Here is a 19328-nt window from a genome sequence, read left to right on the forward strand (position 1 = left end):
AATTCTGTGCAGGACATGATTTCTGTAACAATAGTAACAATAAGAGTAACAACAGTAACAACTGAGATGCAAGCTTTAGGGCAGTATCTTAATAATACTTATATTTAATCTTTCTGGTTCTGTGAGCATTTGATCTGAAAATACAAATTAAAATAAATATTAGTAAATATTTATGAAATGTTTAATTTGGAGTATTTTAAGTGTAACCGGTTACACCATTTGACATTTCAATTTAAATTCAAATTTAACAGGCATTATGATAGGCACCTATGTAAGTATGTGGCCTTGATGTGAAGAATTCAAACACATTTTTTAAAATAAATACTTAGTTTTACAGTTATTGTGAATTATAAATGGTTTCCTAAGGTCATACCATTTGACATGTAACTCTAAGCACACCTGACCACACCCTAAAAATGTTAAATTATCAAGATTTCAAAGAAAGCTACAAACCTTGGCAAGCTGCAGTTAAGGTGATCAGGGCTCTTTCTTTGTGATGTCATTTCCTGTAACATGATCTTCTTACACAAATCAACAAAATGGTTCCTCAAATGTCGTTTACACCACCTTGACAATTTAGGAAGTTGACTTAACAGACACAATTCCCCAAGTTAGTTATAATTCAGTTAGTTAGTTCAGTTAGTTATTCAGAGCAATTGTGTTCCATTTATTGTATTCATCAACACAAATGTAGAATTATGCCAAACTAATTGATAGTGTTTTTTATTGGGAATTTCACTTTTTTTGAGCATGTTAAAGTTTTTGGTAGAAAGTTTTTATGGTTACACCACATTGACATTTTTACCATTATCCCCTAAAGATTCTCTCACAATGTATCAAATCCAGAAATTTGTAGACAAGGTCTTCAAAAAGAGAATGCATTCAAGTAATTTGTGAGTTTAGTTTCAAATGTTAACCTTTTTAAATGTAACTAAACCATAGGAACACAAAAAAAAAATTGCATCACGTCATTGACCCTTTAACGATCAAACATATTTCAGTGATAACTGAAGAGTTCACTGTTTAGTTACTGAAATTATTTTTTCATTTTGTTTTGCAGCGCTGCAACAAATTTTTTTTTTAAAATTATTAGCATATATTTTTTTATTTTTTAAAATCAGAATAAATTGTGTAAAATGTCCATCATAAGTTTCCAAAATCCAGGACAACATATGTTTGTTGGTGTGAGCGACAGGCAAAACCCAAATATATTCAGTTTATGTTGAAAAAACAGAAATCAGGACGTTATTATCAAATACAGATTGTTCTTTTAATCAGCAGAACTTCAGCCTGACTTACACAGATACAGATTGTTCTTTTAATCTGCAGAACTTCAGCCTGACTTACACAGCCACACCTGTGCTACAAATACTGAGAAAAGAAAGATTTGAAAACCTTGCCTGACCTGTGCAGACCTATGGAAGCTGCAGAACTACTGCATCATCTGCTGGTTGAACACAGGTAGTACAGTGTGCTCAACTAATGTTTTTTTTTTATTTTTATGAATAATTCAAAAGTGGAGAAACCGAAGCACTTGGGGGAAACCACAGCAACACCGTGAACACTGTAAACTCCTCACAGCAACGCTGGAAAGGCACAGTGGACACTATAGATCCTGCAGATCTATGGGGCCCGGAGTCCTGAGTCAAGTCCAGGTTGGTTATTTTGATGTTTTTTTTTTTTTTTTGAATGAATAATTCAAAAGTGGAGAAACCGAAGCACTCGGAGGAAACCACAGCAACACCGTGAACTCAACAGCAAAGAGGTCAAGGTCCAGAACTGAACCCTGATCTCATCGCTAGGAAGATGTTACTTTGATGTTATTTTGATGTTACTTTGATGTTGTTGTTTTTTTATGATTTAAAAGTGGAGAAACCGAAGCACTCAGAGAAAACCATGGCAACACAGTGACCTTACAGTTGCAAGAGCCAACGTGTTGAACATGAAGGCAGACTTGCAACAGTTTTTAGTCACATATGCTGCATGGGCAGCGTTGGAATGGCTTGCTCACTGTGTGGAAAAGTGAGATCAAGAACCTCTTGACGCTGGTCCCCCCGAATCCAATCTGCATTTGTGCATTTTGAATGTGGTTATGGTGGATGATTCTTTTCTTGAAGTTACTAAAATGTTTTATTTACATTATCTTTCAACCTCACCTGTGGATTGTGGTTTTAGTTGAATGTTAAAAACCATGTTTGCTAACAACATTTCTAAACAACTTCGTTTAATGGGTTCACAGAACAATTAGTTTTACATTTAGTCATACATACTGTACATACATTACATATTAGTTCTGAAATGGTTCCACTACTGAGAAAGTTAGCAGAACTTTCTCACTTTGTACTGAATCAAGTTTTATATGAAGACTTGTTCACTTTTGATGAAGACTGAGGACTGGCTTGGTTTTCTGTTAGAACAAAATTAATTTACATGCTAATCATTTTTATTTAAGTTCAAACAACTTGTAGTCCTTATCCATGTGAAATAGTTAATGGTTTTACAGTGTAGTATTAGTCTTTCTAAAATTAAACATATTCATTTCAGTAGCTTTTTGATCATTTTTGGCATTCCTCATTGAAACTAAAGAACAGATAGCTGCTTTCAAATGTTATAAAAAAGAGAAAAGTGTCTGATGAGAAAAGAGCATTCAAAATGACACACATCCACTGAGATCTCAAATATTAAGGCTTCTTTTTTATTTTTGCGGACTCCAAGGACTGATCTGATCTGACTGCAGAGACTGTTTTACTTCGTTACTATTATCTATTACTGAGAAACCCAAGTTTTAATTGGGAGTTTGGGAGTTGTTGTTTGAATTCTGCAGGAAACATAAATAGTGTTTCCTGAAGGCTGTGGGTGGATGATGGCTGAATGCCACAGGCAGACAAAAGGTGGGGCTGCAAGGTTCTGTAAGTAAAGTCTGGTCATGGAAATGGTTGTTGTTGCCTGTGGGTGCTGTTGGCAAGAAGCAGTTGGTGAAGGCTGGGACCATAGCTGTCTGGTGGGAACTGGAAGTAGAAGTGGTTGGCTGAGGCATAATATGTCTGATAAGATCTGAAGGTGGAGGCTACTCTTGGAATGATGGTATAGCAAAGGAGGAGAAATAAGACTGCTGTCTGTTGCAATGCCAGAATGGGCAGATGGAGGTCAATTACAGAGGCAATTGGTGGAGGTTCAGACTACATGTGTCTTGCTAGTATTTAAAAGTGTCGAGGAAGGCAGTAGATTACTGTGGAAAACTACATGGAGGAATCTGGAAATAGTTGTGATTGAAGCTTTTGGTTGCAGTAGCTCATTCCCTACATGGGAATCTGACAGCCACTAGGGAACGCCAAAGCTTCATGGCGGTTGTGAGGTGTTCTTGAGCATCTCAGGATTCCATTAATTTATTTCTGTGATGTTCAAATTTAGATGATTATTTAAGATAGAAAAAAAGTTTCACAGCATAGGGGTATGATAAACACCTGAACACAAGCTGTATTCAGAGTCTTGACCTCTGCTAAAAATCCTGTATTAGAAAGTACACAGTTAAAACAACTAAAGAGCTCCTAGAACAGTGAGAAGAAAACACTGAATATACACAAAAGACACATACAGTATTAAGAATCTATTTGTTAACATTGATAAAAATTGTATAAAAAGTTTCTAAAATATCAAAAACTCATCTCTGGTGTAATATTCACAGAAAATAATATGCTGAAAATTCATCCAAATTGGTTTGTCCAAATGATTTGTCTGACACAAACTTCTTGCACTTATTGCATTCACTGTTTGGGCTCATTGCTCCGTTCATCAGTTGTTCTGATCGGTTATTGCTATGCATTTAATATAATCTGAAATATACATTAAATATGTCACTTTATTATGTCAATTAATCCCACTATTGTCATTTGTCATTGTCATTAAAGTGATTTATACAATAATACTTTCGTCAAATACTTCTGTACTTTTCTCTACTTTACAACCAGGTCTGACTCCTTGAACATAAGCTGCAGTTGTAGCTAAAAGTCACTGTTTTACACTAAATGCTCGAGCTCTGAACCAGGTTAAACACTTGTGTTAATGAAATCAATCATTGTGTAAAAATAGCTTACACCACATTAGTAGATGTTTAGACTGTAAATGAATATGGAAAAAAGAAAAAAGACACAAATAGGACTGCATTTTGCTCATCTTTTTTATTTCATGATTAATATTCACATCACTGGTTAACAATTAATCACAATGAACATCTCTTTCATACCAAATATTCAGAATTGAAGAGGGGAGATGAGCTCTATCTAATAGGACAGATGCCTCTAACAACCAGCAGTTTGTTGTTGTCTTCTGCATGCTCTTGCTATGGTGTTGTGCCCTACAGAATAATACAACACACACTACAGTGGATCCACTCCACAGGACTGAAAAGTAGAATATTTTGCCTGCTACCTTCTCACTTTGTAATGGCAAATTTGGACAGATCTTCCATAAACCTACCTGTCTTATTCACAAAGCAGTACAGAGTCTTAATTTGTGCTCTCCTTGAAAAACAAACAGTTGGAACATTGTTTTTGCTGGACTACCATCTGGTATTTGCTCCATATGTGGTAAAGGACACAAGTAAAATAAGCTGCTTTTCAGTGCTGTGATGTTGACAAGCCTCTGTAGGTGGGAGACACAGCTAGGGGCTCCAGGTGCATATCTACCAACACTCCCTTTTTATTCTGGATTTACCCTTTTTCCCAGTTACCTTTCTTGGAAGGACATTTCAAGTTCAAACTTACCATATGTTTGAGCTCAACATTCATTGATTTTTAACCTGCCAAATCTTAGAATTATTCTCACCCTTTTTTGTTGACGCTGAGAAAATAATTTGGTCCAAGACATCCCTTAATTCAGTCTTGTGTTGGTAGGTATGTCAAGGTGTCTATATAGGAGCTGCTAATACATAACATTACTTTTTACCACATGCCAAAAGACTAAATCAGTTTAGTCTAACAGGGGGGTGGCAGGAGGCGGGAGAAAGGGCTGACCAGTGAGTGTCAGGTGTCACATGTACAGTAGTGCGTTTTAAACCAATGAGATTCTGCAGTGTGTTATTTTGTTCTCTGTGATTTAGGTTTTCTGTCTGTAATACTTCTGTTGAGTCATGTATCAGACCGTACCAAACACACACTGCCTCCCTTTCCGTCACTTTGAATCCAGTAAACAGTGTTTCTATATGTAATCTATCTTCCAAAACAGAACAGAGACAAACCTCATACATGTATTCATGATCTTGCATTTTTTAATACATTTTAAAAACATTCTTGAAACTTCAGCAGCCCTATTCTTGGAGGAAAAAAGGCAGACTCTGAAACAGGAAAAAGTACACTTTTCCTTTTTTATGCTTTCAATCATATAATAATACCATTATTAACCTTAACAGCAACAGGTTTATGAACGTGAAAGCTTATCTGTCAACATCCACAACACCCTGTTAAGAAGTACATTTTTTTGTCTTTTTTTCATTTTAATTTATTTGAGTTACTTCTGAAGTGATAAAAACATGGTGGAAACTATATACAAGGGACAGTGTGAGACACTAGTGGAAGGACAGCATTCAAGCACGATAACTGGGGAATCAAACGGTTGTGAATGGACATCAGTCACTCTGGTTATTTGACCTTTTTGTCCAAGCTGCAAAGCTGCAACATTAACTTTATTCCACAAAGAACCACACTGGTTACCATTAAGTACTAAAAGCATAAAGCTAGTCTGAAACCTGATGAAATTCTCTGTGATTATAATACATTTTAATTGTTTTACTACATAATTATCTATTGGCTAGCTTTATGTGCTATTGCTTTAGCATACAGTATGTAAAGTAAAGCCTGACCAATAGATTGTTATTTAGAAATCTTGATATTTAGAAATGTGATAATGATGTTTTTATAGATAAACACATATCATAAACAAACACTTTTCACAAGGATTCCTTCAATTTGTTTACTAAAGATGAAGCTTTGCACCGGGCAGGACATTTTCTGATGGACGAACTTTGTAATGTTTTCTAATGTAACTTTGTATTTTTCTTTATGACATGTAAATTCATAAATCATCAAAAACTTTATCTGTCCAGCTGACCTCACTCATTCACAATGAGTGTCTTAAAATTGTTTGCTCTCTTATGTCTGTTTTACAGGTTGTGGAACAAACCTCACAGGTTTGGATGCCTCTCAGTAAAATAAATTACCCATGCAATGAACTGCTACAGGTTACTTAACATTACATTTACTTAACATACTGCATGCTAAAAGGGGTCCTGTCAAAGCAAGTCTTTTCAAAGTTTACTATGGTCCTCCAACCGACCATAAACAGAAACTTCTACACTTGTGACTATGCAGCTTGGTCAGACAGTAATAACCAGTGAATGTTGACAGGAACAACATGAGAGCAGGCTGGAGAGTTGAGTGTTAAACCATCGTAGCCAGTAGTACAACACTGATAACCAAAGTTCTACTAAAATCCTCTAAGCTGACCAAGATAAAGGGGGACCGACGTGTCATCCAAGATACACAACATCAGCTCATCCCATTAAATGGTAACACACGCTAACACTGAGCTTTCAACCCACATTAAGACTACAACTTGCTCCTATTTTATATACACAAACCATTGTCTACACCTATCAAAGTGCTTTCATCCCTTTGTTCTTCTATTCTCGAAGAAAGATTCACATTATCGTTTTCACATATGATCCACACATATGTCATGTATCGTGTTTTGCTTTTAGGCAACTCATGGGAATGATTTGGAGGGAACAGTACAATATTAAATATGCTCATACGTTGATTTTACTTCTTTAGTATTTATTGTTGACTATTTGATCACTTTATATAACTACCAAGACTGTTTTGCTCCCAAAAGCACACATGTACAGTACACAGCTGACAATGTTTTACCAATATACAGTAAAGCAACTTTTATATCACTTTAGTGCATCAATAAATGAACAAGACTGTGTTCAAAGTGCACAAGACTTTTGAGTTTTAAGGGGAACTGTACATCATTAATACGATTTTCATAGTATTTAGTATTAAACTCACAATTATATAGTGTGGCCATCAAAGCTAGTTTAAATGAGAACAGTATGTAAGTCTACTGAAGCTTCTGGTGATGTAAGGTTTCTCATTCAGCCTATAAGTCTCAGAGCCAGACTATCAGTGTTCCAGAGGCTAAGCAGCGCTCTCTACAGGATGGATGCAGTAGCAACACTTCACACATCTGACAACTACGGCAACACCCCACAAACATGTCACTAATCCTTCATGATTTCAGCAGAGACCATCTCAGCCTTTAATGCACTATGCATAGAATTACAGTGAGTAGACAGGGCATTCTTCTTCTACTCATTTTACTGGTGTGACACATAACAATGCCTTTTGGTCTGTAAATTAAAGTCACATCACAGTGTTTTCATAAAGTCTAAAATGCCAAAAATAATGTTCCCTACATCTTTAGGTTCTCATCAACCACTGATTTTGATTTTTTGGGTGTATTACGACCAATCCATTTCTATCACCTAAAATGTGGATTTATATTTTACATACAGACACCACTAGACGGTCCCAGCTACAGTATTTGCAGGCCGTTTTTTGGCCTGCTTTGCTGAAATAATGCTGCATTCATGGCATGAGTAAGTAAGTAAAATAATGTGTTCAGAATTTTTGAACCTTTGAGAATTGTAATATTTTAATCCAGTGATATCCTATACAAAATAAGAATAAGAAAATGCTGAACAAAAATGTCTAGGAAAAAGAATAAAAAAAAAAGCTATTTACTTCCATCTATTTACATTACAGCTAATGAGTAAAAAGCTAGAGACAAAAAACCTGATTATCTGCTACTGTGCAGTACTCACCTCAAGTGGCGTGGTAGTAGCTCTGACTTTAATCTGTTAGACAGTCTCTAGTAAGTCAGTAAATCACTTAAAAAATCATCAGGCTTGCCATGAATGTAACATTATTCCCTTTAACCGACAGCTCTTCCTGCGAGTGAACTCGTTCCTCTCTTAACTACCTGTTAGCCTCTGTGGTTGTTCTCGGTCTCTGTCCATCCCTCTCTCTCTGTCTGTACGTCATGTGTATGCGTGGGTTAACAGGAGACGTTTTCCAACTAAGATCACTGTATTGCTGTCAGAGAGTAGAGGAAACAGACGAGAAAGAGGCAGGATGAGGTGAGCCTATGATGAAAATGTCCGACAATGACTAGGATAGGAACAACACACCGACACAGCTCATCATTGTTTTAACAATATCAGCATAGACCACCAAAACACAAGAAAGAGTTGGTTTCATTTTAGAACAGAGAAACGTTTCAATGAACAGCAAACCGTTTTTATTTCAGGGAGTATCTATATATAATATATATATATATGTGCTGATTTCTGTTTGTCTGTGTGTATGTGTTCATGCACACCAACAAGCTTGTGTGTGCTTTCCTGTTTAGAACTTATGTGCTTATGTGTAAGTGTGTTTGTGTGTGAACAAAGTTACCACGTCTCACAGAGAGGATTCTAAGACACCGGCTAGTGGGTAGGACTTAAAAGAGGGTGTGGCCCTCTCCACTGGGGTGAACCACATGACCAGGAAGTACCACATGCGCGAGAGAAGGATGGTACTGTCTGTCTGTCTGTCTGTCTGTCTGTCTGTCTGTCTGTCTGTCTCTAAAAGCCACATGTGAACTGTAAATGCTAGACACAGCTCAGGGTGACTCGTGGGGTCGCTCACAGCAGTGTATAAGCGGCATTGTGGGACACATGGGAGGTTTCTGGGATTAGACAGTGAGGGAACCAAAAGAGTTATGGTGCAGCAGAACAGGGTTACATGTGCTGTGTCTTATTGATTAAGACTAAAAGGTTTCAGTTTCCACCCCTCAAAAGCCACACAAAGGGCCGGACATATAAGTATGTGAGCTTATTTAGTGATGAAAGTTAATGGTTTGTTAGTCAATGAATAATGTTACTTAAGGTGCTTTTCAAAAACATTTCTCTAACTTTCATCAACCCGAACTGCACATGCAAAAAATCCGTCATAGTTTGTGAACTTATTCTAAGACCATGTGACCCAGGCTAGTCTAAATCAAAGTGTTACAGGTTCAGTTTCATGAGCAGAATATGACCAGTTAAGTAATATTAAGTAGTGCTATTCCACTCGATTTTCCCACGAGTAGATAAAGTAGTCTACAGACCTGTGCGTACCCTGATGTGCTGACATGCATTCAAAGTATTGTGTTGCAGAAAGGCCACCGACCACTTTGTGGAAGCTAATGGGGATCCAGATAAAGAAAGAATATTGTGTTGTAGTGAATCAAGGCCCAGTCAAACCAGAAAGTGGCATGATGACATGGGGATAATTGGTGAACTACTGTAGCTAACCACTAAGATTCTTTCATTCACTTGTTGAAGAGGTCAAAAGAAACCTCTCCAAGCTAGCAAGCCTGCTAATTTTCAGTTAGCAAGCTTGTTAGCACAGTCGTTAATTGGAAAATATGTTCACACAGTTTATTGAGAAACGTATTTGTACCACGGGTCGTGTCTCATAACTGCCTGGGAACCATTCCTCCTTTGTAGCGTAGCGTATACTTCAATAGAAGAGAGGATGAGGGAGCGGATGGTGTAACACAGCTAATAATCTGCGATAGCGTCCTACATTTTGCTCTCTGATCCCATAAAGAACGACACAATCTGCTGTGAAACTTTTCCCCCATTTTAAGTGTGAAGAGCGGGGTCTTTACACTGCAGCTTGTGGTCCACAATTAGAAAAGTGCTACATAAAATATACAGTGCATTAATGCTTAATATCGTTTGACTAAACGGTGCAGCAGCAGCAAGCAGTTATCAGAGAGGTAAATACTCATGTTCGAGATCGCTCGTTCTGCTTGAATTTGTATTCGCTCCTTCAAGGTCAAATACTTTGATCTTTGCTTAAAAAATAATTGGCTTCAACATCAAAAACTTGTGCTGCAGTGCCAAATCCTTTTTGAGCCAAGAATACCAAGAGAAGCAACAGAGCTCCGCCATCAACACTTTACACCCACCTCTCTTGATGACTGTCACGCACTTATAACGTCATTAAATCTTTCAACCTATAGTAAGTTGTTTTGTTTGTTGTTGCATCTATATCTCCTGATAAGTACTGTCAAAGAATGCATCTTTTCTTTAAACATAACACAAAAGATCCCAACAGCTTCTGCAGTGACTTTCCGCACTGATTTTGAACTCTATCTTTAGATCTGTTTCCATTCTTGAGATCTATTTCCTCACTCCTCCAACTGTTTCTCCTGTCCTCTGCACCATCACTGCTAATTGTTATCATCATGACATTAATAGTCCAGAGATAAAGAAGCATTATTGTAATATAGTTGGGGGAGACAAACTGATGCAATTATACCAAGAGATGTAATGGGAGATATTGTTTGATGAGTGAGCTGTAGATACTGTAGGTCTAGAAATAATTGTCGGCTGACTGGGAGGCTGGAATGTGTTGATTTAAAGCAGACTGGACAGTATTTGCCCTGCTGCTGGTTAGTGTGGTCTGGATGGTAGATGGAGGTGGACCAAATAGAAGTCTTCGTATAGGTCTGTTAACAAGGCTGGGAGAGCAAAGTGGTTTTGAAGTGTAAAGGCCTCTAAGAGGGACCATAGATTAGCATGAAAAACTGTGGCAGGGTGTTTACACTCTAAGGACAAGTGTTAAAACAGTAATGAGACTATGACTATTTATGGAAATATTCTATGAAAAAACTGACTGTCTTCAGTGTACTTCCATAAAGCACTGACTACTATAGTGAATTTATTGCATTGGGGTTGTTAGATTCAGGGTTTTGAGGTTGAAGTCCTTTAAATAAGCGCCCACACAGGAATTTTATCAGTTGAGAAGCTGGTGGAACCGCACACAGAGAAACACAGACAAACAGAAAGCACTCTTCTCTGTGGTAGGCAGGGCCAAAGGTCGACCTATGGGCGTCAGGAGGTCAAAGGTCAGGGTTGGTAGCAGGAAGCTGGCAGGCGGGCCCCAGAGAAACACTGTGAGGCGATTGGTCAGTTTGGTGCTGCGGTGGGCGAGATGAAGGGCGGGGCCAGAGGGAAGTGACTGCACCGTGGTAGGTTGGTTGGTCGGTTGATTGGCAGGTCGGCAAGCGCCATGCGTGTCCCACCGAAATCTACATGTCACTGGGACTCAATCTGTGGAGGGGAATAAACTGGTTTAAGAAAAGGGAAAGTAACCAACAGAAAAAAAAGAAAAGAAGGTGAGAAAAAGAGAGAAAAGTGTTGCTGAGACAGAGGTGGAACATTTTTATCACCAGCCAGATGGTCTCTAGCTAATAGGCTGTTGGGACAGGTTCTTATAAATCATGAGCTAAATTATAAAACATTCCTGTCTTTTATTGTATTAGCACTACAACCATCCATCAATTAGGCCGAGTTTGGCAACCGCATCGGGTGGCAGAAGTCTGCTGTCCCTCTGAACTCTGGCATTGTGGAGGCCAGCTGCAGTGCCAGAGATGAATTTATCCACTAAGACCGGCTAATCTTTACTCTGTAGGTTTCTTCATAATTTCATTTTGCAGCAAAGTGTCTGCTATTTTTACCTCTCCTCTCCATCAGACATGTAGCAGAGAGAAGACAACACACATGCATGCACACACACTCTGTACTTATTGCCAATTGTCTCTGTAATTGACCGTTTGAAAAAACCCTGAACAGCTATTGTCATTCATACCTTAGCAACCGTATCTAGGCATATAAGGCTTGTTAAGCTTTGGATGTCTACACATGTTGCAGCGGCATACACTGGGCCATATCAAGAGCAAGACTTTGGAGGGTAGTATCTCTTTTTTTTCTCCTCACATTTCCAAAAGCAAAAACACAAGATATCCTAGTCAATTTAGGGTTGTTTATGCTCCAACCAAGCGTGCATTAGATATCGTGACATTTAATTGGTTATTTTCTCACCCTTAAATCCTTTCCTCTCAAAAAAGTGAAGTACACTGACTGAAAATGCAAGCAATAAACCATAATCTCTTCTTTAGTAAGCTTTCAAATCATCCAATGATTATATTAGAATACATAACATTTAAATAACATTTTTATCAATAATACTTGGGCGCTGCCGTACAGTACAAAGCTGCATTTCCATGTTTTCCAAATGGCTCATCAGTTGCTTTAGATTTAACTTCAGTCCTTTAGCATAATATTATGTATATTGCCATTATGTCCATATCTGAGAACCTTACATGTTTTTAACACGCATTATAGTTTTCAACTAATGGAGTTTCAGTGTAAGCATAAGCTCACATACAGCCAAGCGACATCCTCCATGGCTGTGAAATAACGCCAACATAGAAGTGCTAAAAAGGGCAGTTCCTCAAACGTCCACTTGAGGCTGGCTCCAGAAGTGAGTCAGTCTCTATAAGTCCCCATGTTCAAATGTTCAACTTCACAGCAGAAATAAACATGTTTACAGCCTGGTACAAAAAACAGTTTTGGTCTCTATAGCTAATTCCCCGTTCAGCTTCAAAACAGCTCTTTAGAAAATTGTGGGTGACATTACTGATACTACAACATAGTTAATACTTTCTATAAATACAGCTGAAAACATCTGCCAGCACCAGTTGTCATTTCAGCCGACAAAATCCAGGGTTGTTGGCTCTAGATGAAAAGCCTGCTTTTGTTTATATCTATCTGAAATTGAGGACCCATAGTTTCAAACATGACTGAGTATTGTGAGAGGTAAATCTGCTGTGCCGCTGTGCTGTGCATGAATAGAAAACCTGACAAGCGTAGCAGCAGCATGTAAGGTGGAGGGTGCTACGCTAACGGTCAGTTGGCTACAACTTCAATGCTTTTAAAACTGATGGCTCTGTTTGTGTTTATGTCTTACTCACTTGTCTCAGTGATGCGTTTGTCTATGCTAAGGGGCTCCCTCAGTCCGTCTCCCCCAAACGGAGTAGGTGCGGGCTCCTTCACCCCATTCTCCTTAGCAACACCTCCTGGTGCTGTTGCCTTAGCAACACCTGCTGATCCTGTTGTTGGAGCACCACTTGGGGGTGAAGATGTCTTCTCCTCTGTTTTCTCCTCCTGCAGCCAAATATAGACACACAAGGGCAGACACACACACAGACACACACAGTGTTTCTTTTTTTATAGTGTACTATATCAAGCTGCCACACCATCTAGTGGTGTTGACCAGTAAAAGCACAATGAGTCAGCAGACTGTGCATCAAATAATGAAATGAATGATTGTGTTAATGTTCGACCTTGTGTCCATTGGTCTGTCCATTGCCTGGCCCCACATTGTCCATAGATCCAACCTTAGACTTGGCTTTAATGTTTAGTTTATGGGAATCAATCTTCACATCACCTCCACCTGAGGCAAGAAGAAGGAGGTTAGTATGAGACCAGCATGGAGTAAAATCGAGTTTAAAGAGAGGAGGCTTTGGCACTGACCTGGCTTATATTTGATGTTGTCCTTAGAGCCACATTTGGACGTCACCTTGCTCACATCAACCTTCTTATTCAGGATCTGCACCTGGGTAAGAGGGGAGATCATAATGTAGCCTCTTTACACTGACTCATAAAGACCGCATCCAGAACAATACATCTTTACTTCAGCGTCCACTCTTCATCCACTTTAGAAAATCGCTGTCATCCATTATGGTGCACCTGGTGCATTTATAGAGAGGATGACATTTGAGTATGGATAGAGAATGGATACACCACAGGACTCGCTCAACTCCCAACCCATGCTTCACTCCTCACTTTGACCTGTTTTATTGTTACTGCAAGTGCCTTGTTGCTGTGTTAAGCTGGTAAGTGATGCTCCATTTATGCAGATAAACTGGGACAGGCTATAATTGGAGGATGGGAGAAGGCAGTTTGTTCAGGATCACGAGGAGTAAATCCTGATTAGTGTGACAGCAGCTGGCACTGATGGATTTTAAGACCCGGTGACCTGGCTGACAGTGTGTGATGAGATCAATCATACTTACATATTTGATGACAGACAGGAGGACTAATAGTGACCCTCGGTGCTGTTAAACTTTTATGAACAAACGCACTTTGATTAGTGCTGATTGACATCAGAGCTCTCGCTCATTACAGTCTGATTGACAGGTTAGCATATCAGTGACCTAATTTTATAATATAAACATAAATACGTTTAATTCTTAACAACTAATTTAAATATTCATTATGTCTCTTTAGACAGAGGAGACACAACAGTTTATATAAGTGCAACCTGATGTGCTAATACTACTACAGTACATCACCATGAGATCTGTGTAGTACCCTTGTACCGTAGTATTCACACCTTATAGTATTTGTTTCTTTCTGTGGGACATACTTGTTAGAACATACATGTGTTGTTTTACATTTACATGTAAAACAGCAATACATAAAAAAGGAAGGAACACTTGATGTAATTCAAGCAAAAAAAGAAAATGGACGAGACAGTAGGAAAAGTAAAGTAAATATAGAAATAAATATCAATCACAATAATACTGTTGAAAGGCGGGGAATTACAGGGAATGTGACTTGTTATATTGCAGCATGATGAAACATGTTAACGTTATGAAGTTAGGATTACAGAGGAATGCCGTCTTGTAAGATCATGGCATATTATGGAGCATTGTAATGACTACAGGTTAAACTGATGGAAGTGACCCAGAATACGTGTAATCGGTCCAGCCTAATAGTTCTATTTGATGCCACTACTGGGACAACCGTTTCCATAATATAACTTTAATATTTCATTTTGTTTAATTGATCTGAGGCAGGAAATAGGTGATTGTGAGAGCAGCCCGGAGATGGAATAAGATAGTGCAGCAGTTGTTTGGAGCAGATGGGAACAACATCTGGAAGGGTGGGCAGAAGGACCTGTGGTCAGCTCATTTGAACTGAAATCAATCCAAAATGTAAACAGAAGGAGCCACAAATGTGATAATAACAGCACATTAACTGCTAAATACTTTGAAAACCATAACCTTTCATGTAAATGTTTGATCTGTGAGAAAAAAAGCTTTCTGTATTGTTGTATTTGATCAATTGCTCCGAGCCCTGATGGAATCTCACTACTGAAAACACTCAAGCAGTTTGATCAAGGATAACCCAAGATTTATGCATATCATATCAGATCTTCTCAAAGTCATGCTGCATCATTGTGATAAAGTGTTAAGTCTTCTTCTGTGTGCACACAGCCCAATCAGCTGGAAAAGATCTAATATGTATCTAAACTCTCTCTCTCTTATCCTTTTGTGACAAATCAGGTCTTTTGGGATAAAACTGAGATTCCCAGCTGATCACAATTTTGAGCAAAGACAGCCAGAACGGATCTAAATTAGCATGACAATGATATGCACCCACCCTAACCAGAGTCTGCCTCCAGCTCCAGCAGTACTTACATTGCCACCTCCAGGGACATGTTTGATATTGTCCTTGGAGCCACAGCGAGACGTGACATGGCTGAAGTCCAGCTTTTTGTGCACTATCTGAACCTAAAGACAGGCAGGCAGACACACAGACAAGCGAGGGAGTGAGGAGATAGAGAGGGAAAAGAAAGAAGAAAGAAAGAAAAAGAAAAGAAAAGGTATGACAAGCAGACAGACAAGAGCAGCAGAGAAGAGCAGATCAGCTGGCAGCTTCAGTTAACAGGAAACAGATTAGCCTTGCTCTGCAAGTATGGAAGAGATTGTGTCATTCAAATCAAAGAACTCCTCTTATACATTCAGTGATTATGTGATAAGTTAGTCAGAACATGTGGGGGTTTTGGGACATTATGCAACAAAATCATTGTGATCCAAAATGAGGGTGCAGCTAATCTTTCATAAAAGTTCATGAATTCTAAGAAAAATGAATGCTGGAGGACCAAAAGACGAGGATACTGACTGAATAACAACAGAGTGCTTCCATAAACAGCATTAACCAAAACTGATCAAGCACAGGACAAACACTGGAAGAGGAGACAAAGCACATGCAACACAATATTACACAGGACACTCAGTGATCGTGTGTTAACACGTGCTCTTCGGAGCAAAGAAACAACTGTATAAGAGACTAATACGGGTGTACGGAAGACAAAGGACGTTATCTTTTAGGGTTGTTGTTTTATCAGCCTGCTGTTCTGCCCTGCAGCGCCTCACTCAGTACGAAGGTACACGTTGCATGGTTGGGTTAGCTGGGATACCTGGATTTTCTTAGAGCTCTGAGATTTGGAGAGTTTGGCTCATTTGTCAACCTAAATATTAAGTAATGGCCAAAATCGTTCATGTGGCATGTTAGGAATGTCATCTCAACTTTCAACTTGCATCATATATATGACAAAGATCCCAAAAATAGGCAGAAAACTCAGAAAAAACATGAACGCAACACAACATTTGAAGCTATCTGCAGAGTTTCAGGAGCAGGACCACACCTCAACCGTACGACATTCCTATAAATACCATCCTAACCCTCTCATCCTCTCCGCTCTTGTATTCTGCACCCCTCCCCTATTCTATTTCTTTCTCCTATTTCTTCCTCTCCTTCCTACTCTCCTTAGGGGAGTGGCAACCGAAGCTTTCCCACACCGCAGCAACAGCCCGGGTAAAGAGTTCAAGCTTCACTCACAATCTTTTCATTTTTTAAATAAATCGTTATCAAGGTGTCTTTTGACGGTGTGGTCCTTGCTAACGGAGGGTTTAAAATGAAAAGAAAAAGTTCATCATTAAAGAACCAGCAGGACTAAAATGTGAATCAAATCAGACACTTAAATGTATTCAGATTCAATTTGACATTTTAGTCACATCACAAGAAATACTCGTCTCTGAAGTCATGATGTCATCTTTATTGTAGAAACTGAACTTTATGCAGACTAACAGAAGATCAAGGCCGACTCCTCAACAACATCTTCACTGACAGCTGACAGCTCCACTGTTTCCCATCAGCCTTTAAGTTTGACTCCCTATAAAACAGTCAAAATACCTTTCTTCCAGTATTATGCTCACTTTCATAAATACTATACAACTAGCTCACTTTATAATGATAAACACTAGGTCCTTATTGCCACTTAAAATTCACAATGAAAAGTCAGCATGCAGCATTGAAATTATATTAATATTTTGTAATATTCTCCTCCCCTTGTGGCCGTATAAACTGCTCATTTTCTGAAGAACTTGATGTATTGCTTTAATCAAGCAGGATCATATTATTATGCACTGGTCAGTTATATTGTTGTTCTACCAGGTCGTTTGAGGAATCAAACGATCTCCCTCCCACACACACACACACGCCCATGTATCTCATCGTGTGATATCAGTTTCATAGCCTCTGTGGTCGTATTGTAAAAAGCCCCGCAGCAGACGTAAGACGCCTTCCACCATTCTCTCTGTCTCCGTCTTAGACTCTTTCTCCAGGATGAAAATGGCACGATGACGCAGGTGGCACCAGAAAAGGATGACTCACTGAGCAGTGAGCGCACACACAGACACACACACACACACACACACACACACACACACACACACAGAGCAGTAGTCTAAACAGAGTAAGTTTTAATTGATGTCAGTATACCTGTAGTAGCTGCGAGCTTGTGATTTATCATGTGTCCTTAATTTCTGTTAGAATGCTTAAGGGACACTGCGGGATGCTGAACACGTTTCCACACATTACCACAAGTTTGGAAAAGGAACAAAGTGAAGCTGAAGTGAAACTCAAACAGGGAAAGGTTACCATATTTGTGGCCAAAGACACACGGTCATTTCACTGACTAGTTCTTTCTCAGGATGCCTTCTGTGTCTACGTGCCTTCCCCCCTCTTCTGTGCACATTTGTCCTGCAGCTGTGTGCATGTACATACTGCAGCATTGTCACCCTAACACTGTAAGGTGCAGGACGCAGCGGACAAACCTGCAGCTAACAAATGGGAAGGAAAAGCCGCTCTTTTGTAGTTTATTTGTTAACACTTTGAACTACAAAATGCCAGCTTCCTGGTGTGTTTTACAAGCAGTGCATGGTTTCATGAAAGCACAGACCAACAAGCCACACACAGCCAGTGAGACTGCAAACGTGACACCAGACATGACTTCACTGTGGGGGTGTACAGTGGTGTGCGCAAGAACACGTAGACTAGAGCAAATACTAAATAAAAATATTTCACAATAAAAGCCAATTGTAAACAAATGAAATACATTTTATTTTGAAGTGGATAAACCACGGTGTCTCGCATGAGCATAAGCACTTTTTACATTTGGCTGCTGTAATCTGTTGACACACTCGCTGCTCAGGTAGGCGGTGTGTAAAATAGTTCACCTGGTTATCTGATTTAACTGTTTAACTACAACTGTTAGGAATTGGTTCATTACAAAAAAATGATCAGCAAGTGCTGCTTTAAAAAAAAAAAGAAGTTTTGCACTGGTCTGCCCACCCTAAAATTATTTAAATGAAAATGAACTTTTATTAATCAGGTCCTTTTTTGTACGTAAGTATAGATTTTTATCGAACCTTGGTTTTACAAATTTAGAACACAAAGATGAATTATTTACTTTGTTTATAGTTTCAGATGTCCTGTTGACAGTCTTACAGACATCATTTTTATGATAGCTGACTGTGGGTAAAATGCTTTTTCTTGCTGTACTGCAGTTAACCACTGGGACATGTATCTTGCAGCTACCTCTAACGCCTCTAACGTGTTCCAGACAACTTGGAACTTGAAAATGTCCGACCTCCTAATAGAAAAAGCACAATGGAATGCCACTAAGAGTTAGAGTTCCTACTTGTAAACCTGGCAAACCAGGCAAAGTCCTGCATCTGTTACTCATGCATTGTTTTTCCCCGTGTTTGATTTATACACTGTTGCCCATAAGGTTGGAATAAAATATTTTTACCTCTTCTCATGAATTTATTGTGACAATGTGATTTATTCTTGATAGATAAAGTGTATCTTCTAAAAACTTCATTGATCAATCTCTTTCAAACATATCACAGTAAAAAATAAATCACAATTAACCTGATGTGTATAAATAGGAATGTGTCTGAACAAAATTACTGCAACTTTATGGACAACAGTGTGTATGCAAGGCTGCACTGCTGAGAGGTCAATTGTGTGAACGCTTGCCAAAGAAACATCAGTTTGAGATAACTGGAATGCTTGGAGCTCAGAAGGTGAAACTTTTAACTAGGAATTTCTGACCTCCAACAACTTTGAATGGACTGCAGCGTTACTCAAAAATGTCAGTATCATGTGGCCACAGTGACCATTGTTGAACCGTTACATGAAATAAAATCCACAAAAATCTCGATTAGAGAAGTCTTGTGCAGATTATTTAAGTTTG

At 38.8% G+C, this 19328-nt stretch overlaps 1 protein-coding gene across 8 annotated transcripts in view; it reads right to left on the reverse strand.

The window, feature by feature from the left end:
- Positions 1-4159: 4159 nt before the first annotated feature.
- map4l (microtubule associated protein 4 like) overlaps positions 4160-19328 on the reverse strand; it is a 98194-nt gene continuing 83025 nt past the window's right edge. For 6 of the 8 annotated variants that reach the window (XM_027283192.1, XM_027283191.1, XM_027283193.1 and 3 more), the window contains 5 exons: positions 15424-15516; positions 13472-13553; positions 13282-13391; positions 12910-13102; positions 4160-11206 (listed from right to left, as the gene is read on the reverse strand). In XM_027283192.1, coding sequence (XP_027138993.1) covers positions 11202-11206; positions 12910-13102; positions 13282-13391; positions 13472-13553; positions 15424-15516 — 483 coding nt within the window. In that variant the 3' untranslated portion in view covers positions 4160-11201. The remainder of the gene's footprint in view (positions 11207-12909; positions 13103-13281; positions 13392-13471; positions 13554-15423; positions 15517-19328) is intronic. The other 2 variants (XM_027283195.1, XM_027283194.1) reach the window with 1 other exon arrangement.

This window comes from Larimichthys crocea, chromosome X (genome assembly GCF_000972845.2).
Source record: "Larimichthys crocea isolate SSNF chromosome X, L_crocea_2.0, whole genome shotgun sequence".
Taxonomy (NCBI): domain Eukaryota; kingdom Metazoa; phylum Chordata; class Actinopteri; family Sciaenidae; genus Larimichthys; species Larimichthys crocea.